Source organism: Barbus barbus, assembly GCF_936440315.1.
Source record: "Barbus barbus genome assembly, chromosome: 29".
NCBI lineage: Eukaryota > Metazoa > Chordata > Actinopteri > Cypriniformes > Cyprinidae > Barbus > Barbus barbus.
The window spans coordinates 1,168,554-1,190,934 of record NC_136757.1 but is presented as its reverse complement, the minus strand read 5'-3'; the positions used below and the strand labels follow the sequence as shown (position 1 = coordinate 1,190,934).

Here is a 22,381-nt window from a genome sequence, read left to right as displayed (position 1 = left end):
TCGGCGGTGAATCCAGTGGAGAGAAATCCCCCACAACTAACTGCAAACTGGCATTCAGATCTGCCTCCATTTTGTTAGCAACGCCCCAACTTCCAATGATCCAATCAATTCTCGAAGGACGAAATCAAGTCCCGCCCTCTCACTTCAGATAGACGTCACAGTAGAGAAGAAAAGACAATCGCTACTTCCGTTTCATGCCGACTTTAATTCATGAATTTGTTTTGCATCTCGAGTCAACTTCGACTGTTGCGTTTACCCTTTTGAACTACAATAACGATACTTTTTACTGGTTGTAATAAAGACTCTTTAAAGACTGATTATTTTTTAGCAAAAAACGCACAGAACAAGAAGTGCGTTACACTTTACTGTGTGCGTGTTCAATAACAGGTGCATCTCTTCTTCAGTTTTGTTTTAGCTTTTTTTTCACATCACTCATGAAGGAATCCACGATCACATCCGCTTGCATTATTAACTTGCTCTCTGCTTCTAGTGGCTGACGTAACGCGTGTTGTTTTTTTCACCTTATTTCCCGCTCACACTTTTCTCATCCTAATTTTACAAGTTGCAAGTTACAAAATACACGCAAAGTGCTGACTGACACTGATCACTGGCAGGTGCGGTGTTCTCTGATCGACAGACCTGGGACCTGAAGTAATAGATTAGGACCCGACCCGGACCTGGCTGACCATTTAAAATATAGACCCGAACCCGTACGGGTCCCAGGTCCTCGTGTCTCGGGTCCTCCGTGAAGACCTCTACTGGGAGGCAGAGGTCAACCTCTCAGAAGCTCTCATTGCTCAATATGCTTCTTAAAGGAACAGGATGCGCTAGCCCATGAATCAGGACTAATTCAGGGAGGACAGATGCTCAGTCCTTTTGGTGGCCCCCCTCTGGAGAAACCAATCGTGGGTCCCAGAGTTAATGTCCTTACACACCGAGTCCTGAATTTGGGTTTTTTTCATATTCGTCATCTAAAAAATGTTCACGCACAGAAACCGATGCGTATTAATCCGTTGCGAAAAAATTTGCGAAACAATACAAAATGGAGTTTTCAAGCAGTGAGGATGATTTTGTTGTCCTCTCTCTTCTTAAAAAGAGAAAAAGAAAGGAAATATTGCATCCATCCAATCCTGAGATTGCGTAGAGAGGAATGCGAGTTCCCCCTTCTTATCAAGGAGCAGCGGGATTATCACGGGCGATTCAAAGTTTACTTCAGGATGCCAGTGGCTCAGTTTGATGCTTTGCTAGTGATACTGGAGCCACATATTAAAATCATAAAAGTCTTTATATTCCACCTCCTTGTATTCCGCACTTTGTTTGCTATACAGTGTTTTGTGCTGTGAAACAAAGTGGATCAACTTGTCACACGCCATTCTGGATTTTGGCGTTCGCTTGTACGGTGGCTCTGAATTGTCAAAACACCTCTCAAACGGTTTGCTATGGATGTGAAAGCGCAGAAAATCGAACCCGATCCGATTATTTTCAAGACGGACGAAAGTTTCAGAGGCAGTGTGTGAATGTGATTGACACAACGTGAGGTTATTTTACAAGAATTTCAGACTCAGTGAACAAGGACCTTTAGTGCAGCTGCTTTCGTGCCAACCTGAGTTGTGGAGCCTACATCTATGGCTCCTCGACAGAAGCCTCTGCAGCTTCCTGTAAGGGTCATCAACAATATTTCAGAGGCCAGAGTCCTGACTACTAGACGCCTCTATGCCCTCAAGTGGTCCGTGTCTCGTGACTGCTGTGCAGTCCGGGATGAAGACCTTTTGTCTTGTAACATTTCATCTATCTTGTCCTTCCTTCAGGAGCTGCTGGATAAGAGGTGCATCACTTCCACGCTCAAAGTATATGCAGTGACCATCTGATGAAATGGCATTTAGTGCCAACTTATATAGGCAGATGGCCCATCAGGTTTGGAAGGCTGAAATGCAATTTGTTTATGCACCTACACAAGCGTTATAAAAAAGTTACGTTATTCCCGTTATCTAAGAGAACCAAGGTGAAGTTAGCAACCGGAGCATTTTTTTACATTTATAGTAAACTCAAGAAACTGGTCAGGACATGACAGGCAACAATGCTGCAAGAGTTTAACTGTAATTATTTAAGTAACTGCCTGGATTTTATAAAAAAAATGAATGATATGCGTTTTTTTTGTTACACTGTACTGCATCAACAAGATATAATCTGATATAATATAATCTTGAAGTATCTGTTTTTAAAGTAAATATTGAGAGAGTGTTTATGAAAGAGTGAAGTGTTTGCGCTGATGTGCTGCTGTTGGGCAGAGTAGGAGGATATTTGTTATTCCAAACAGTTCCCTAGAGTTCCGCTCGCCACTTGCTCCTGAGGAACACATGGTGAGTCATTTCACTTTTCTAACCCACAAAACAAAAGACCTCAGTATTCAGTTCCTGATTTACAATTTAATGCATTCAGTGTTTCATACATCTATGAGCTTTATTTGAGAAGATTTGATCAGTTTCGTTATCATGTGTTAAATGGGTTTATAACCTGCCATGAAACATTTTACGTAAACACACACAAACAAAATATATCAGCTGTGAATCATTCTTTCAAATAATAATCCTTTTACTGTAAGTCATGTCTACATGTGTTTTTACATGACTTTTTTTAATAAAAATAAATTAATGAGATTGAACCAGTTTAATGTAATTTATGGTTAATGGACTTAAACAGATTTAAACGTTGGTTGTACCTAAACATTTAAGGCAGCAAGGTTTTTTTTTTTTTAACAGTCCTTTTGACCATGGTTTTATTGTAATAAAGGTAACCATTGTTTTTGGCATATTGACTACCCACAGTTTTACTACAAATGTCATGGTTAAGCTATGGTTAGTGTAGCAAAACCATGGTTAATTTGTGGTTACCATGCTTTAATTATAGTAACCATGGTTTTTTGGATTTATTTGTAGCAAAACCACGGTTAATTTTTGAAAGGAAGTTTTTGAAGTATTGATGCAACAAATCAATATTTAATTCGGCAGAAGCCATAGATCAAAAGGTTTTTTTAGATAAATTCTCTCTCTCTTTCTCTCTCCCTCTCAATTCAATTCATATTGCTTTATTGGCGTGACATACTTAGATACATATTGCCAAAGCATTGAATAAAAACAAAACAAAAATGCATATAATATACATCCATAAATAAACAAAACAAAACAAATGTAAAATACATCCATATATATATTTATATAAACATTAATGGTACTACTAATGCAGATGTGTTCACTCTTTACTTCTTAGTTTGTGGCATTTATAAATATGTTGTGCTACCAAAGAGGAAGCAGGTCCTTCAGCGAGTAATATTCTTAATCTGTCATTTTGATGAAGTGACTGGAACTCAGGAATAATCTGCTGTATTTGACTGTACAGTGCGTCTCTTAAGCACGTGTATTTGTCACAGTGGAGGAGAAAGTGTTCCTCCGTCTCAACTGATCCAGATCTACATTCCTTACAGATTCGCTCTTCTTTAGGTAACCACGTCTTTTTATGTGGTTCTCTTTCTATGGCCAGCTGGTGGTCACTCAGTCTGTACTTCGTCAGTAAATGTCTGTGAGTTATATTCCTGACTGAGATCAGATAATCAGCCAGACTGTACTCTCTGTTGAGTTTCAGATAGCATTGGAGACCACTTTGGTCTTTGGTTTGAGCTTCTATACAGGGCAATAGGCAATATTCACTATTCACTCTCTCTCTCCCTCTCTCCCTATCTTCCACTCTCTATCTCTCTCTCTCTCTCTCTCTCTCTCTCTCTCCCTCTCTCCCACTCTCTCTCTCTCTGTGCGCTTTCAGTTTCTTGTGAACTGAGTGGTGGGAGGTGGTGAGTTTCAGAGGGAATCCAGACAGCATCCAGTGTGTGTGTGTGTGTGTGAGTGTGAGTGTGTCATGAGTGTGTGGCCCCTGCTGCTGGTCTCTGTGCCGCTGTGTATCTTCACATGGGCGCTGGAGAGGATCGAGCTCCGCGTGGATCATGCGCTCACCTGTGGACAGGTACAGTACGGTCAGCGCGTCTCTCTTCCTTGCTAGATAGTTCACTTTTTAAAGTTAGTAATAAGCAAGCATATTGAGACTAAAGTACAGCTACAATTAGCTGAAAACTTAAAACTGTTATAACTCGTTTCCGTCCTGGTTTCTAACTGTTGTTAGTGTAGTACAGTTGATTCAAAGAGGTTCCAACTCAGACATGTTTCTACATGGGTACAGTTACTGGGAATCTGCCTGTTTGCTGAGGGGCAGTGTGCGTGTGTGTACTTGATTAATATACTTGTGAGGACCAAATGTCTTCACTTATATAGTGAAATAGTATGACAACCCACTATTGATGACATTTTAGTGGTCCTCACTAGTTAAAAAGGCTTGTAAATGGGCCTAAACATGTTTGTTATGTAAATCTAGTGTGTTTGCAGATGCTTGTGTAGTGGGTATGTTTAGGGGTAGTGGCTGGGTTAAGAGATATTAACTGATATTAACCTGATATAAAATCATTGGAAGTCTATGCAATGTCCCCACTAATATAGTCAAACAAATGTGTGTGTGTGTGTTAGAGAGTGGGTGGGTGGAATTTAAATGTTTTATTGTTTATTTTGTGTTTGCTGTGGAGAGGTGCGTGCATGCGTGTAGTTTTTCTGCATGCACGCACACATGCACTCTGTGTGTTCTCTTGCAAAGCCAGCAGAGACATGCTGTTATCTACAACAGTCTATACATATCACCACTTAAATACCATTACATTAGCATACATCACTATAATATAGTGTTGTTTTATTTAAATTACAGTAATATAAATATAATTAGATTTAGAAGTAATTGAGTAGATGTACTTAACCATCATTAAAATTAAAATGTAAAATTAGATTGCAATGATCCTAAAATATAGGTGTTACTCTCTTTAAGCAAAGTAAGAAAAATGTATTATTTATGTAAGTGATTTCTGTTAGTGTGTTAATGTGACTGAATATTTGTTAATTGTTTTGTCTATAGGGTATCATTCACTGTGAGGTAAAATCAGGTAAGAAAATATAGATTAATGTGTGAATCAGCGTATGGCAGATATTTCACATGACCAGCAAAACTTCACTGGCTTCACTGGTCTAATTGTCTTGTCGTAGGTGGCCCTACTTGCATTCAGGATGACGAGCAGGTCTATGTAAGCAGTCTAGACGCCTACATAGTTCAGTGCCAAAAGCAGCAGACCTGGAGCCTGTGCCTGAAAGTCCTGGTGAACATCACAATCACAGGTACGTCATCGCAGCAGATTTGGGGGCTGAGTTTCTCTGATTATGTCTTGAGGTGTGTTGATGCTGTGTTCGATGCAGATCAACCTGTGGCAGGTGATGGCAGTGGTGATGAAGGGGCAGAGGAGATGCATGGAGGCGCTCATCAAGAAGACCTCGACAACATGACGTCTGCCATCACTGTTTGTGTGTGTTATACGTACTCTTCACAGCGCCACTCCAGCATGCTCCGCTTCACAGTCCCTTCTTCAGCATTTGATGACAGCACTACACTGCAGGTCAAACAGAGGATCTATCTAAAATACTAGTGTTGTAATATCTATCTATCTATCTATCTATCTATCTATCTATCTATCTATCTATCTATCTATCTATCTATCTGTCTATCTATCTATCTGACTCTATCTATCTATCTATCTATCTATCTATCTATCTATCTATCTATCTATCTATCTATCTATCTATCTATCTATCTATCTATCTATCTATCTATCTATCTATCTGTCTGTCTGTCTGTCTGTCTGTCTGTCTGTCTGTCTGTCTGTCTGTCTATCTGTCTATCTGACTCTATCTATCTATCTATCTATCTATCTATCTATCTATCTATCTATCTATCTATCTATCTATCTATCTATCTATCTATCTATCTATCTATCTGTCTGTCTGTCTGTCTGTCTGTCTGTCTGTCTGTCTGTCTGTCTGTCTATCTGACTCTATCTATCTATCTATTTATTTTAACAGCTATTTCCTGTTATTTTGTTTCATTACCTGTGTCCTGTCCTGTTACTGTCTTTCTGTTGCACTGTGGAGCTTCTGTCACTACAACAAATTCCTTGTATGTGTAAACATACTTGGCCAATAAAGCTCATTCTGATTCTGATTCTGATTCTGATTCTATCTATCTATCTATCTATCTATCTATCTATCTATCTATCTATCTATCTATCTATCTATCTATCTATCTATCTATCTATCTATCTATCTATCTGTCTGTCTGTCTGTCTGTCTGTCTGTCTGTCTGTCTGTCTGTCTGTCTGTCTGTCTGTCTATAATCTGACTCTATCCATCTATCTATCTATCTATCTATCTATCTATCTATCTATCTATCTATCTATCTATCTATCTATCTATCTATCTATCTATCTATCTATCTATCTGTCTGTCTGTCTGTCTGTCTGTCTGTCTGTCTGTCTATCTGACTATCTATCTATCTATCTATCTATCTATCTATCTATCTATCTATCTATCTATCTATCTATCTATCTATCTATCTATCTGTCTGTCTGTCTGTCTGTCTGTCTGTCTGTCTGTCTGTCTATCACATACCAATGGTCTAGCATGCAGAACACCTTAGTAACTGCTTAGCAAAACTCTAGCAACCACATTTCAACTTTCATATCTCTCTTAAATCTGCCCAAGTATTCAGATAAGGCAAGGTTTACATACCTTTCAAACTGCAAGTTCTCTCAAGACTAGACTTAAAGCCTCAGCTTCAGACATTTTTCATACAAACCCGATTCCAAAAAAGTTGGGACACTGTACAAATTGTGAATAAAAACAGAATGCAATGATGTGGAAGTTTCAAATTTCAATATTTCATTCAGAATACAACATAGATGACATATCAAATGTTTAAACTGAGAAAATGTATAATTTTAAGGGAAAAGTAAGTTTATTTTAAATTTCATGGCATCAACACATCTCAAAAAAGTTGGGACAGGGCCATGTTTACCACTGTGTGGCATCCCCTCTTCTTTTTATAACAGTCTGCAAACGTCTGGGGACTGAGGAGACAAGTTGCTCAAGTTTAGGAATAGGAATGTTGTCCCATTCTTGTCTAATACAGGCTTCTAGTTGCTCAACTGTCTTAGGTCTTCTTTGTCGCATCTTCCTCTTTATGATGCGCCAAATGTTTTCTATGGGTGAAAGATCTGGACTGCAGGCTGGCCATTTCAGTACCCGGATCCTCCTTCTACGTTTTAGCCAGCAACGGTGAATGGCACAGTGGATTGTGTTCACCGACAATAGTTTCTGGAAGTATTCCTGAGCCCATGTTGTGATTTCCATTACAGTAGCATTCCTGTATGTGATGCAGTGCCGTCTAAGGGCCCGAAGATCACGGGCATCCAGTATGGTTTTCCGGCCTTGACCCTTACACACAGAGATTGTTCCAGATTCTCTGAATCTTTGGATGATATTATGCACTGTAGATGATGATAACTTCAAACTCTTTGCAATTTTTCTCTGAGAAACTCCTTTCTGATATTGCTCCACTATTTTTCGCCGCAGCATTGGGGGAATTGGTGATCCTCTTGCCATCTTGACTTCTGAGAGACACTGCCACTCTGAGAGGCTCTTTTTATACCCAATCATGTTGCCAATTGACCTAATAAGTTGCAAATTGGTCCTCCAGCTGTTCCTTATATGTACATTTAACTTTTCCGGCCTCTTATTGCTACCTGTCCCAACTTTTTTGGAATGTGTAGCTCTCATGAAATCCAAAATGAGCCAATATTTGGCATGACATTTCAAAAGGTCTCACTTTTAACATTTGATATGTTATCTATATTCTATTGTGAATAAAATGTAAGTTTATGAGATTTGTAAATTATTGCATTCCTTTTTTATTCGTAATTTGTATAGTGTCCCAACTTTTTTGGAATCGGGTTTGTATTATCAGCAAGCCATTGTCAAGCTAATATTTAAAGTTTAATATTTATTTTCTAGTTTGATTTTGATTGGTAAAGTGTCGCACTGGATGAGCTGATTGTTTCAGATGTGTCTGTCATAGGTGTGGATGTCTTTTGTGGTGGACTTACCGAAGGCAGAACTCGGCAATTCTGTCCTAGTGCATTCTTCATACAAAGCTCCCCAAAAACATGTCCGTCTTCCTCCAATAGAGGAAGGTAAATATTCTGTAAAACATGCAGACCTCTTTCACTAAGGATTTGAGACACATAAATGACTGCTTACAGTAACATTTGTTGATGGATGGCACCAATACATTTTTCTCTTTCAGTGTGTTCCAAAGGTTTGGATGCCATCTTCTGTAAAGGTAAGTTAACAGGTGTCCAGTTTACCTGTCTAGTTTACGTGACTGGTAGAGTGACAGTAATAAAGTTGCAGATCATGGGTTCAATTTCCAAGGCATCATGTATTCTGATGAAGTGAGTAGTTTGAATGCACTGCAAAGAGCACAATGCTTCAGTGAATGCAAACAAACCTTGTGTAAAAAACAGCAACTGAAGCTACCATGAAATCAAATATTACTGACAAACATTAATCCATTACGGAAAAGTTTACCCAAAAGACAAAACTCATTCATACAGGGCAGCTCAGGGGAAAGTCACAGGTTACTGGTTTAGTGTCATGAAAGTACATGTTGGTTATTGCTTAAGAGTATGAAGTATTACAGCACATGTAGTAAGGTTTTGTTTCACATGTTTCAGGAACAATAAAAATTTGATTCCTCAGCATCACATCCTGGCAATTACTAAGTGCGCTGGTAGCACCAAAAGATAATTTGGGTGGCCCGAGAAATTCTTTTAAATCAGTAATTGAACGATTTACATATAATGTATTCATATAATGTATTTACGTGTCATACAGTGCCATCCACACTTGATACGCTTGACAAATAAGAGCTAATATATATATTTGTATTACTCAAAAAGCTTTTTATGAAAGTGAAATAATTGAAAGAAAACTGCATTTGTAATTGCATATATATAGAATATATAAAGAGAGAAATGTTATCTCAACTGTTCTTTAAACTGCTTTTATTTCCTGCTAATTTCTTAAAGTGTAAATGTTTGTTTAAAAAGAAAAACATAAAAAGTTAAACAACTGAGGCATAAACATATCAAGTTTCACAGGCATTTGACAAACAGAAAGGGAATAACGAGTCCCTGAACAAAGTGTTGGGGAAGGGGTGTGCATCTCGTCCTCATGTGAGATGTTACTCCACTCTTCCACCGAGGCACTGGCAAGCTCTCAAACACGTCTGGGGGGACTAGGGTTGCAAAGGGGTGGACAATTTCTGTTAAATTTTCAAAAACGGTTACACATGATTTGCCACAGCAAGGATTGTCAGTTGTCCTTCCAGTCTACCTGCAACTCTGTCTTATTACATTATAGACATTGAAGTTTACTGCTCGGGCCACATATGCAGTCCTCATGCCTCCCTGCAGAAGGATTTTGGCATGATCTTCGAAGGTGATCGGGAACACTGGACCTCTTTACTTTCCTGAGTTATTATAACTATGACATTAGTTACCTGCTGGAAGGCCAGTTTTAACTTTGTGACAGGGTTATTTAGATGCTAATTTAATATCTGTTGGTACTTGTATCCCAACAAGATATCCAGTGCCTCCACCATACTTTATCACAAAGGTGAACTCAGAAACCAGGGTGAACTGGAACCAGGAACCCAAGAAATTTAAAGTGTTCACCAACAAGTCATCTATACATGGACAAGACTTTAACAAGAACAGAAGACAGAACAGAACAGAAAACACAAGGGCTTATATACACTGATGTTAACATGACTAACTAGACACAGCTAAAACAATCAGGGGCTGGTGGATCAGGAGACCAAAGTGGAGCAGAAGACCACAACAGTGGATCAAGAAACACAGAAAGTTTACGGACAGCCTCCATGGTCATGTCAAAGCAGACATAGAGTTCAGGAGAGCCCTCTGTGGCTGTAACAGAGCAGACATAGAGCTTAAGAGTGGATGCCGTCGTCGAGGAAAAGGTTCCCATTACAGGAATTGCAGTCAACAGTGAAAAGACCCCTGGGACCACTGAACTTGGGACCCACTGGGTGAGGAAGGACTGAGCCTAAAAGACTGGGGACCAGCATACTTGGAACCACCGAGCAAGGGACCACCACAGTAGGGAGCTCTGGGTCTAGTCTAGAGAAGAGCCAGCAGATCTGGTCACCAGGGCTGAGCAAGTGGAGCAAGATACTGGGGGAGCTGGCAGGTCTGGGGGCAAGGGTGGAGCTGGAGCCCACCATGGTAGATCAGGCAGAACTGTCACAAAAAGCACAAAGAGGTTTCGTAATGGCCTCTGTGGTAAAGAGTTCAGGGACGACCTCCGTGGTCGTGGCAGGACAGAAAGAGAGCTCAGAGACTCTCCATGACTCCTTGAAAAGCACTGCTGCAGGAGGATGTGGAGCAGACACTGCCACCGCCTCGGGAGAATCTGGAGAAATGTATCCAGACAAACAAAATGGAGACCGCCATTACGGGAAGCGCTGAGAACAAAGGAATGACCTTTGGGACAGGTAGCTCTGTGGACGCTGAGCTTGAGGGCAATGCCAGCCACTCGCACTTGTCAGTGGTGGGTCTGCCAAACTGAAAGCCAGTCTTCAAACACCTAGGGATTGCCTTTGTAACCTCAGATGCGATGTTCATGACACCCAGAAACACTAAACACTGGTGATCCCCAGTGAAGACCCTGTCCCCTAGACGGCCATCGGGACAAGAGTTCCCTACATCGGGTGTTTTGGGAAGTGTTCATTGTTCCGGTTGACCTAATTAATGCAGCCTAACAATCCTTTAACAGATTTTAATTATAGAAATGTGATAGTGTATTAAGTGTGCGCCAGGTTAAAGAGATGGGTCTTTAATCTAGATTTAAACTGACAGAGTGTGTCTGCCTCCAGAACAGTATTAGGTAGATTGTTCCAGAGTTTGGGCGCTAAATAGGAAAAGGATCTCCGCCGGCAGTTGATTTTGATATTCTAGGTATTATCAAATGGCCAGAGTTTTGAGATCACAGCGGACGTGAAGGACTATAATGCGATAAGAGCTCACTCAAATACTGAGGTGCCAAACCATTCAGGGCTTTATAGGCAGATGGATGCGGTCCAATAAGTGGTTATTGCTACTAATGAGGGTAAATATGGAAATAAACAAGGCTCACAGTAGACAGGGACAGAACACTTGTTGTCTGTTTTGCTCATATTTACCAAGGGTGCCAATATTTGTAGAGGACACAGTAAATGCCAATCTGATTTAGTCAAACAGGATTTTTCAAAGATGTGTAGTCTAGGCCCATCAGTGGCCCACTAGGACCTTCTCTCATTGGCTTTGTTTTCCAGTAGCACCCAAGCTGCACAAGAAAACTGACATTGTAACAGGAACAGTGATACTGTATGTGGCCAATGCAGATCAAGAGAGATTTCAGGAGTTTAATGCGTGCCAGAAGCTGGACAGGAAGGGACCCTGTGTTAAGGTGGAATGGGTATGTCACGCTGCTCTATAAGACATTTGCATTTAATTGCTTCATTTAAGTTTTAACTTGTTTGTCTGTCTCTTCCTTAATGTACAGAAAAATGCCAGCCACGAGTTTAAGATTTCACTCAGCTCTGTCGCCCCCTGTCTGTGCTTTGAGGTAATGCCACCAAATATTTATTCACGTTCATATATATTCATTTAGCAGACACTTTTATAAAAATAACTTAAGAGGAATACAACAAGTGATTCATCATAAACATGCAATAAAACACAAGAAGTGTTTGTAATAGAAGGTTTCAGACATGGTTTAGAATAGTACAAGCTACAGGGAGGGATTAAAGAAAAGTTTAATTATTGAATTAATTACTGAATTAACAGATAAATAGAAATACATCATATATTAAATTATTGCATACAACCATACAGAATCAATTTGTTATATAAGTTACATTGACTGAAGACTGAAAGCTAGTACAGTGATGCTTATATTCAAACGTGAAAATTATGTAAAAAAAAACTGTCTTTAGCTTAATATTAGCTAGTAATATTATTCTTTTTGCAGTTTTTCTTGCTTTTTAACTGATGCTTATTCTGTTTCTACTTTTGCATAGATTTGGGGACAATTTCTCCGAAGAGAGTATTGCCCATTTTTGAACGAAACAGGTATGGCATTCAAAAATATTCAAAATATTTAGCTGCACCTCTGTAAAATAAAAGAGTTTACAGGCTGGAAATGGCTTTCTAGTGGGCACGTGATAATCGTGCATGCTACAGATGCTGTCCATAGACCGTCAGCTCAGTAAATAACAGTGCAGTCAGTGTAAACACTGTATAACATCATGAGTGTCTGGTTCTGGTTTCGTTCTCAGCGGTCTCAGGCTCCAGGGTGTCTGTGTCTTTGGCAGAGAATAAAACCCGTCACAAGCAGCCAGCTCTGGTCTGGAGCCTCAGCACCCCCTGCAGACTGGAGGCTCAGCTGTGGTTGTGTAGGAAGGACTCAGGACTGGACAGCAGCTGCCATGCGGTCAGCCGCAGATCTCAGGTCCACACCCGGCTGAACGACAGCTGGAAGGAGACCGACCACAGACACTGGGTGCGAACATGTATTCCTATGTGATGGGACAAGTTACATGATGGGGAAGTTTAATATTCCGGGTTAGGGGTCTGTTAAAATCATAAGAACAAGAACTGTACGCAATAATAATAGTGAGGCTTCACTTACAGTATAAGCTAGAGAAAACTGTTTACTCCTCTAATACTTTTTCTTTCATCTGTTGCAGCAGTTAGAAGGAGAGTTTTTACAAGTGGATCGTCATCCTTCATTGTGTGTGCAGGTACCTAACACGTATTTGATCACATTTGCTGTCTATTTCTGACATACCTGTGTGTTTTGGGGAACTGGCAGCATTGTGTCTCTTTTCCAGGTTAAAGTGGCAGGAATGGATGGTTACCTGGAACCAGTGTGTCCTTTTGAAGGCAAGAACTCACATCCATTAGTTCTGAATAGAGAGCAGATTTAACGTGCCATAATTCTTCAGTACTGCAACATAATGCATTGCAGATGAACCAGACAGTGGTGTAATAACGGCTGATTGTTTGACTGTTGCAGTGGAGCGGGCTCGCTGGAGCGTCCTGCTGGTGCTGTGTGCGCTGCTGGTGTGCCTGTCAGTGCTGGCTGCCTATGCAGTGCAGGGGACACTGAAGAGTGAGTAGAACACGGATCACACAACAACATCAAGCAGCACAGCTGTGTTCAACATTGATAATAATCAGAAATGTTTCTCGAGCAGCAGATCAGTATATTAGAATGATTTCTGAAGATCATGTGACACTGAATACTGGAGTAATGATGCTTAAAATACAGCTTTGATCACAGAAATAACTTACAGTTTAACACATATTCACATAGAAAACAGCTGTTTGAAATTGTAATAATATTTCACAATGTTACTGTTTATACTGTATTTTTGATCAAGTAAATGCAGGCTTTGTGAGCAGAAGAGACCTCTCTCATTTTAAAACACTTACCCCAAACTATTGAAACTTTTTTATAAGTAATTTATCAGGTTTTTTATTTGCAATAATATCTGAAATGGTGCAACTAAAATATAACTCCATTAAAGCTATGAATTCATATGCGTGTGGAAAACAGTGGCATATGGTGACAAATATGTGCGGTTGTAAGGTCAGCTGGTCATCATGTCAAAATAAAAGCTCAACAGGATGAGCAGAATCCTGACACAGAAAGAAAGCACACTGGGTATTATCCTGCTTATTACGTGGTCACAATAAATGCTGATTTGACCTGAAATTATGTGAGAAGAATGAGAGTGTGACATGAACCTAAGCTATGTAGGAAGTCAGTGGTTGGGAAAACAGTCAATTAATCAGTCCTCAATAGGTATCTTTACATGCACTGATTTTCCGCAGTCGGAATGAAGCCAATCCTATTTCAGATTCTGAAAGTTCTGATTATATGAACCCCAAATTGCTGCAATTGTGATTTTTTGTGTAAAACGTGTATCTTTGTGAGCTGAAATGTGAATAACCCTTCTCTATCTCTCTCTCTAACAGGCTGCGTGTTCCGATGGCTGAAGGTGGACAATGTGAACGGTGAGTTTCCTTCTTGCTCTCCCCTCTCACGCTGGTCAGTTCCTGTAGTTGTTGTGACTGAGGGTCATGTGTTTTCAGCCACGGCGGGGGGCGTGGAGGTGCTGCTGGTGTGTCCTCCCGATGCCGACTGCGCCGTCGCTGAGCCGGTGTGCCACCTGTGCTCCAGTCTGTGCGCCGTGGGCTTCAGCGTCTCTCTGGACCTGTGGAGCCGCTCGGAGATCAGCGCCCTGGGGCCCGTGCCCTGGCTGCACTCCTGTCTGGACCGGGTTCAGCGGCGTGGGGGCAAGGCGGTGCTGGTCCTGACCCCGGCAGCCTGTCAGCGGGCTGAGGAATGGGGCTGTCGAGTTGCCCAGCAGAAACCAGAAAAAGAAAGGAAGACATGGGTAAACAGGGGTGTCCAATTACCGACGTGCTCCGAGGTCTTTGACGCATCGCTGAGCTGCATTCTGGCTGACTATCTGCTGGGTCGAGCGGGAGAGCGGTTCATCCTGGTGCGGTTTGATAGACAGAGCCCTGCGACGGCCCTGCCGGAGTTCTTCAGGGAACTGCCTTTGTTCAGCCTGCCTTCTCAGAGTCTGGACTTCATAATGGAGCTGAGGCGAGGGGCAGGTAAGGGACAGAGAGTATGAGAGCACTGGATGCGAACGGTGGCATCCAGAACTGTGTCACGCTCGCTCCGAGGGCTCCCTCAGGACTCTCTAAATTCTGTTGTGGAGGAAGCCTGGGAAACTGTCCCGCTACAGCCCTGCTATCCACACCAAAACAAACACTGAAGCCTGGGTCTAAACTAGTCTTAGCCAGACCTCTGGTTAAACAGCATCAGGTCAGGAACCAGAATAAACTGATAAAAACATCACAGTAATCCACACCAGTCCAGTCCATCAGTTAACATCTGGAGAAGACAAAAGCTCAAACAAATCCAGCTTTAAGATGCTTTTAACTAAAACACAAGTCTATAATCCATAATAACTCTTCCTGCAGTGGAAAAGTGCATCTCCTGTTGTCTCTCACATCAAAATCCAGCCACATATTTGTTCAGAGCTGTTTTGTCTTGTAAACTGTGCTTGATCTGTGCTGATTTCTCTCCTGATTCAGACCAGAACACTTTTTCACTGGAGGAAGCGATATTATGGATTATAGAATTGTATTTGAGTTAAAAACGTCTTAATGCTGGATGTGTTTAATCTTTTGTCTTCTCCAGATGTTAACTGATGGACTGGAGTGGTGTGGATTATTGTGATGTTTTTATCAGCTGTTTGGACTCTCATTCTGACGGCACCCATTCACTGCAGAGCATCCATTGACAAAAGGTCAAAATTGTGAGAGGAGTCACTTTTTTTCCTCTGACTAGTGCACAGTTACACTGCCATGCCTTTCGGAGCACAGTGGAGGCACAAAGGCTGTAATAAGCTATTTCTCTCATATAAGATGTAACTGTAAGCTTTTGAGTCATGTGTCTGGTTACATGAATGATTTGTCTTTTGTCAATTTTAATTTTTTTGTGTGGCTTCAAGTTGTGTGCCTATACAGTAAAAAGTGTGACATAGCCTCAGTCTCCTCTATTGGTTTAATTGTATAATAATGTTCAATGTTTTTTTATTATTATTAAATGGCATAAAGTGTGTTAAAATTGTATTTTAAGTTATGTAAAGAGATACAATCATGCAAACTGACGCACAATGGACTTGTTATATATTAAACTATTATATTGTGTGACAGTCCGCACAATGTGTTTAGCAAAAAATACAATTACAATAATAATAAAGTATACTTTTGCTGATTAATGAAGAAAAAAAAATCGCCGTAAGGTTAAGTAAAATATTAATCTGTCATGGCCTGGGCGATGACGAAACGTGACCCACAGCTTTCATTCTGGCACACGGCGGTCTGTGATTGGCACATCAGAAATCCATCCTTGATGAGGATTGGCTGTTTCCACCCGGAGGCGGGACTTGAGCAATCATCCGCAGCACACACAGAATGAGCTAGAAGCGCGAGCGCCGGGGATGTGTGATGCAGAGATATTATAACCTCCTGAAAACGCACCTCGAAGACAAAAGGATTTGGAAGCTGCTCACCGCTCAAGCGCAGTCTTATAAAGTGAGTATACGGAACAAAAATCATCGCACTTCGGCGTAATGTTCAAATAAAAGCTTGTGAATGAAACAATGTTTCGATGCAGCGTCGCGTCACAGCCAGCGTCGTAGAAACATTGTAGCAGTTTAACGAATCTAGTGTAGAAGAGCAATGCGATGAATGACATCGTTTATTTGAAGACTAGAGCTGTAATGGTGCATGAATATATGAACTCCAGCAGACGCTGTTGGGCATCTTTGATCTGGCCTACACACAGCAGCATCAGCATCAGTATCACAGATCAGATCAGACCAGTCCAGCCCATAAACAGATCACACAGGAAGAGGAACTGATGAGGGCTCGAGTCAGTCTGGATGCTGTTGACACTCACACCACACCATATGGCTCTTTTGTGTCATATTTATCACAGGTCTTAGGTTTACAGTCAGGTCCAAAATTATGCTCTCACTAGTGAAAATGTTTCTGTTTTGCATTTTTTATTATAACTTCATACTCCTTTTCATTTTCACAAATAATGTTGTCAACATGATGAAAGTGAAAGGTAAAACACAACGTTTCATCATGATTTCATACATCACACAGGATTCCCACAGTCATGATCCATTGGGAAATATTGTGAAATTAAAACATTTGGTAATGCTTTATTTTAAGGTGCCCTTGTTACACGTTACATGTACTTACTATTATAATAACAATAAATTATGCATAATTACACACAAGTAATCCTGATCCAAACCCTAACCATATAGTAAGAACATGTAGTTAATTAATATTACTCAAATGTATAATTGCACTGTAACAAGGACACCTTAAAATAAAGTGTAACCAAAAATGTTAAAATAGTAGGCATGGGGAACTCATGGAAATGCATAAAAAAATAAAATAAAAAAAATTCATTATAACTGAAAAAAATTAACTCGAAGATAACTCGATACCATTAAAAAAATAAAAAAATACAGCAATAACACACTTATCTATATACTCTCAATGTCCATCAATTCCACAAAAGAGTTACCATCTAGACTCTCCAAAAAGTCATAAACACTTTCCAGATGGACCAGAATATATCAAGTTTGTTTTTCAAAAAATAGGTCATCTTTTCTAAGGCAAGGCATCCATTGAGACACGCCAGGACCTTCTTCTTTTTCCAAGAACATGCAGTTACACGTTTAGCTTCCAGCAAACACAGAATTAACAACAATCTTTCATGTTTGGTGATTTTAAAATTCAGAGGACACATATGTAATATACTCAACCTGGGATCTAGAGGAATTATTTGACCAATGATTTGACTTACGGTATTCATTATTTTAACTCTAGTGCATTCCCACATGCAATGGAATAAAGTTCCTTCTCTTGTTTACATTTGTAAAGTATATCAGGAATATTCAGGATGAATGTACATTTTTCTAGTTTAGCCATAAATTTCTCTATAAAATGGTTTGTCAAAATCCTTGTCCAGTAGTCATAAACAACAGTAATGGTACTAGTAAATGTGTCCCTGCAGCACAGAAGCAGTCATCAGTAACACAGGTATATTTGTAGCAATAACCAACAATACATTGTATGGCTCAAAATTATACATTTCTCTTTTATGACAAAAATCATTAGGATATTAAGATCATGTTCCATGAAGATATTTAGTAAATTTCCTACTGTAAATATATGAAAACTTCATTTTTGATTAGTAATATGCATTGCTAAGAACTTCATTTGAACAACTTTAAAGGAGATTTTCTCAATATTTAGATTTTTTTGCTCCCTCAGATTCCAGATTTGCAAATAGTTGTATCTCAGCCAAATATTGTCCTATCCTAACAAACCATACATCAATGGAAAGATGATTTATTCAGCTTTCAGATGATGTATAAATCTCAATATCAAACTGGTTTTGTGGTCCAGGGTCACATATTGATTGGCTGAGAGTAGCCTGGACTCGTCTGTAATGCATCAGTGAGCCGTGGCAGTGAGGTGAGTGGTTGTGGGCTGGTGTGTGTGGTCTGAGGGATCTGGACACTGATGGCCGTGTGTTCTGTGCAGGTCGGGATGTGCTGGTCGTGGCCGCTCGTGTCTGCGCTGGTGCTCTGCTCGCTCCTGTCTGTGGGGACGGTGAGGACGGCACCCTGTCAGACCTGCCACAAACTCACAGACAGCTTCATCCAGGTCTGGGCCATCTCATTCACTACCTACTGTTCATTGTGATATGATTTTGTAACTTACTTCAGAGTGAAGTAGGATATTCAGTCAGCTTCCCTTGTTGAAAAAACAGCATGTGCTGGTTAGGTATGTTTTGAAGCATGGCTGCTAGTTTGAGCTGGTTTAAGCTGGTCCTGAGCAGGAGCTAGTTGCTTAAGACCAGCTGAAACCAGCAGCCATGCTTCAAAACATACCTAACCAGCACATGCTGTTTTTTTCAACAGGGTCCATTTATATGAGAAAACAAAAATAAAATAGAAAATAAAAAAAAAAACACACATGAAAAAGACAAATGTCAGCACACTGAAACTAAAGGTTTATTCACAAGAGACAGTGCACTTCAGGCACAGTCCCCATGCTTTCTAGAGCTGCCATTTAAAAAAAGCATTTAATTAATAGTAAATGTGAAGACATCTGTCTTTTTGTTTTATATGAACATGTTCTTTTATATACACACATCTAACAAAACATAATAAACAATATTTAAAATTATTTCAATATAACTTTTTAATATAAAAGTCCTAAAAATAACAGAAAACTTACTGTCATACTTGTGAGTCCTGAGACAAGGAAGAACTATGAAACTAATCTAATCATCAAAATCACAGTGTTGAGTTCAGATGATGGTGCTTGTTTCATTAGGGTTTGGAGCGAACAGCCAATAAGAATTTCGGAGGAGGGAACACGGCTTGGGAAGAGGAGAAACTGGCCAAATATGCACGCAGGTAAACATCTGTACTGATCCGACTCAGCGTTATTACAGAACACAGGATTGTCATCCTCATACTTGTGATCTGGTCTGCAGCCTTTGTTTCAAAGCCTGTTGTGTGTGTGTGTGTGTGTGTGTGTGTGTGTGTGTGCGCGCAGTGAAACGCGTCTGTTAGAGATCATAGAGGCTGTGTGTGAGAAGTCTGACTTTGACTGCAACAGACTGCTGGAGCAGATAGAGGACCAGGTGGAGACGTGGTGGTTTCACAGGTGACGGTCTTCTTTTGTTTAATGGAGACAAAACATTTTTGTGAATGTGTTTTTTTAAAAAACATTTTTACTCTTTCCCAGAGCCATGCTTCACTGACACTTTTTTTGTGATGACTGTGAACAAAGATTTTATGGTTTGCTTGATGCACATTATTAAAAAAAGAAAGACTGATCAAACAGGTTCTGTTCAGAGTGTAAGTTGGCTACTTGCATATCCTGAGAGAACGAATTATTATCTGTTTACTCTGAGTAAACTCACCTGGGGGAGTCATTTAATGTCATATAAGATGTTAGTGTGGAAATTGTTAACTGACATGCAAGATGTTGTATGCATGAGAATGTGTTGTGTGTGAGGTTACAGACAGCAGGAAGCTCCAGACCTGTTCCAGTGGCTGTGCATTGAGGAGCTCAGACTGTGCTGCCCACCTGGACACTACGGGCCTGAATGCACTGGTGATCACACACACACACACACACACACACACCTCTGTACAAGACCAAACCTCTGTGGAACAGCTTTTATCCGAGGTGCTGGTCACACTACTGATCTAGTAATGGATTGTGTTAGTCGAAGCTTGTCAGAGTAGGGTTCAGAATCAATCAGTCAATGATGGCTCCCGACACTTGAGTAAAAAACAAACAAACAAAACAAAACATGCCAGACAAAATTAATCCCTGTGGCTCCTGATGATATATTGAGGTCTCGTGAAGTGAAACGATCAGTCTGTGCAAGAAGCTGAACATTATTTACAACATTATTACCTGTAATCCATAGGCAAACAGAGAAATCGGATTCTTTTCTGTTCTTTTCTATTTCAAACTAATTCACCAGTTCGTTTATGTAATCACACAATCATGCAACATATACACAATTATATTAAAGCCTCCAATAATTATATGAAACGTGGATATTTTACATAAACAATGAGAAACCATACAAACTTTCATTCACACACATTCATATCACCATCTTCAGTCCGCGTTCAATAGATCTGTGTCAGACGGTTCAGACTTATTTGATGAACTGATCCCTTTAAAGCTGGGCTGAAGTTCATCCTTTTGTGTGCCTGTATGGAATTTTCACACTGTTTCTGTGCTGATTGTTGTGTGTGTGTGTGTGTGTGTGTGTGCAGAGTGTCCGTCAGGTCCTGGAGGAGTGTGTGGAGGTCTGGGCCGCTGTGAGGGCGAGGGCACACGTCTGGGAGACGGAGACTGTGTTTGTGATCCGGGATACTCGGGTGTGCTGTGTCAGGACTGTGCCGATGGATACTACAGAGAAAAGAGCTCCAATCACACACAGCCACCCTGCTCAGGTAACCGTCATGATGCAGAAACATCTGAGCACTTGTGTGATTCGTGATGTGCACTCGTACGTGCTGATAAACTGCCACTTTAACTGGAGCGAGACTCATACTTGACTGATATGCAGGTTCACGTGAGGAAGAGCTGCAGAGAAAGAGTTGTTGCAAAAGAATCCCTGCTAAAACTCTGCTGCAGAGCTCAAATGGATTAGAAGAAAAAAGAAATGAATGTAGTAAATGTTGTCAATCCCAAGCATTGAATTTCGGTTGACCTGCTCAGGCAACGTCATATATGTGAGGATATTGACTGTAAGTTCAAATCTTTCTCTGTTGTATGTAGCATGCCATCATTCCTGCAAAAAGTGCACAGGACCACAAGACAACAAGTGTCTGGACTGTAAGCCTGGATGGATCCTTCACAGCAACAAGTGTGTCGGTGAGTTACAGGCTCAGGACATCAGTCACGGTGTGTGAGGTGTCAGATTCAGAGTTAGTCTGAAGTCATGTTTGTCTCAAACTATCCAACGCTGACTTCAAGCAAGAGATGAAACATCTGTGGTTAATTATTCACTCTTGTGTTGTTCCAAACCCATATGAGCTTCTGTGTGGAACACAAATGGAGATTTGACCAGAGGCTGTCAGGCTAAATCTAGAGCTGCATGATTAATCAGATTAAAAACAAAATCATAACAGGGCTCGCAGAATCGCTAGCCTGACGTCCCGGGGCTATTGTGTTTTCCAGTCGGGCTACCAAAATATATCACTGCCCTGCCCGACGGGCCTTAAATACAGGACTCCCACGCAGTGTTCCCTCTAAACTGAGCACGCTCCTCTTCCACCGAAGAAGCAGAAGAAATAATGTGCCTCACGGACACACAAATGAGTTTGGAAGCCATTTGATTGAATGCCGCAGTAAAAGGGAAAGAATAGCAATGCTCGGGCAAACCGCTATAGAGCTGATGTCACGACAGAGTTAGAGCCGGTGAATACGGTTTACAGGCTTCAGAACGATGTGAGTCGCTGTAGAAACTGAATACTTCAATGGTTGCGGTGCGCTCAACACGAGAGACGACACAAACACAATGACATGTGAAATAAAACATCCTCCTGTATTAAAGAAGAGCGGCTTGATTAAGTGCTGGAAATAGAGGAGGATGGGTAACTAAACTCTGAAACATGTTCAGTCACACACAAGAGTATTGTACAAACTGTACTTCATAACCATGTTTAGACAGATATAGAAGAATCATATGTTCACCTTTTTATATTTAAATTACAGATCTCAGCTTAAGTTTTGCTTCAGTTCCTATTCTATTCTATTCTATTCTATTCTATCAGTGTAAATAGTTTGTTTTGATAATATATTATGTTAGGGCTATATTATAAACCTGATAAACAATTGACCTTGTTTTTGAGTCTTTGACTGAGTCTCTTGCTCATCAAGACTGTATTCATTTAAAAAATACAGAAAAAACAGTGATATAGTGAAATATTATTGCAATTTCTAATATTGGTTTCCTATTTTAATACCTATACTTTAAAATAGTATTTATTTCTGTGATCTGCAGCTGTATTTTCAGCATCATTACTCCAGTCTTCAGTGTCACATGATCTTCAGAAATCATAATAATATACTGATTTATTATCAGTGTTGAAACTGTTCTGCTGATTAATATTTATTTGGAACCTGTTA

General features: G+C 40.3%; 2 protein-coding genes across 4 annotated transcripts in view; both read left to right on the top strand.

The window, feature by feature from the left end:
• Positions 1–3,806: 3,806 nt before the first annotated feature.
• LOC306849777 (interleukin-17 receptor C-like) lies at positions 3,807–15,788 on the top strand. 3 transcript variants are annotated; one of them, XM_079385079.1, is made up of 15 exons: positions 3,807–4,014; positions 5,005–5,032; positions 5,133–5,261; positions 5,340–5,536; positions 8,050–8,164; positions 8,278–8,313; positions 11,371–11,510; positions 11,598–11,660; positions 12,115–12,166; positions 12,373–12,596; positions 12,784–12,837; positions 12,928–12,979; positions 13,113–13,208; positions 14,078–14,116; positions 14,195–15,742. In XM_079385079.1, the coding sequence occupies exons 1-15, from the start codon at positions 3,910–3,912 to the stop codon at positions 14,743–14,745; spliced, it is 1,881 nt and encodes a 626-aa protein (XP_079241205.1). In that variant the 5' UTR covers positions 3,807–3,909; the 3' UTR covers positions 14,746–15,742. The 3 variants fall into 3 exon arrangements, with proteins under 3 accessions (XP_079241205.1, XP_079241204.1, XP_079241203.1); XM_079385078.1 differs by having other exon boundaries at positions 3,815–4,014; positions 11,368–11,510; positions 14,195–15,788; XM_079385077.1 differs by having other exon boundaries at positions 3,832–4,014; positions 11,368–11,510; positions 13,065–13,208; positions 14,195–15,739.
• Positions 15,789–16,063: 275 nt separating this feature from the next.
• The window catches only part of creld1b (cysteine-rich with EGF-like domains 1b), a 17,636-nt gene continuing 11,318 nt past the window's right edge, over positions 16,064–22,381 (top strand). The window contains exons 1-7 of the mRNA XM_079385076.1: positions 16,064–16,216; positions 18,254–18,376; positions 19,052–19,134; positions 19,277–19,387; positions 19,749–19,840; positions 20,521–20,700; positions 21,029–21,124. Coding sequence (XP_079241202.1) covers positions 16,130–16,216; positions 18,254–18,376; positions 19,052–19,134; positions 19,277–19,387; positions 19,749–19,840; positions 20,521–20,700; positions 21,029–21,124 — 772 coding nt within the window. The 5' untranslated portion in view covers positions 16,064–16,129. The remainder of the gene's footprint in view (positions 16,217–18,253; positions 18,377–19,051; positions 19,135–19,276; positions 19,388–19,748; positions 19,841–20,520; positions 20,701–21,028; positions 21,125–22,381) is intronic.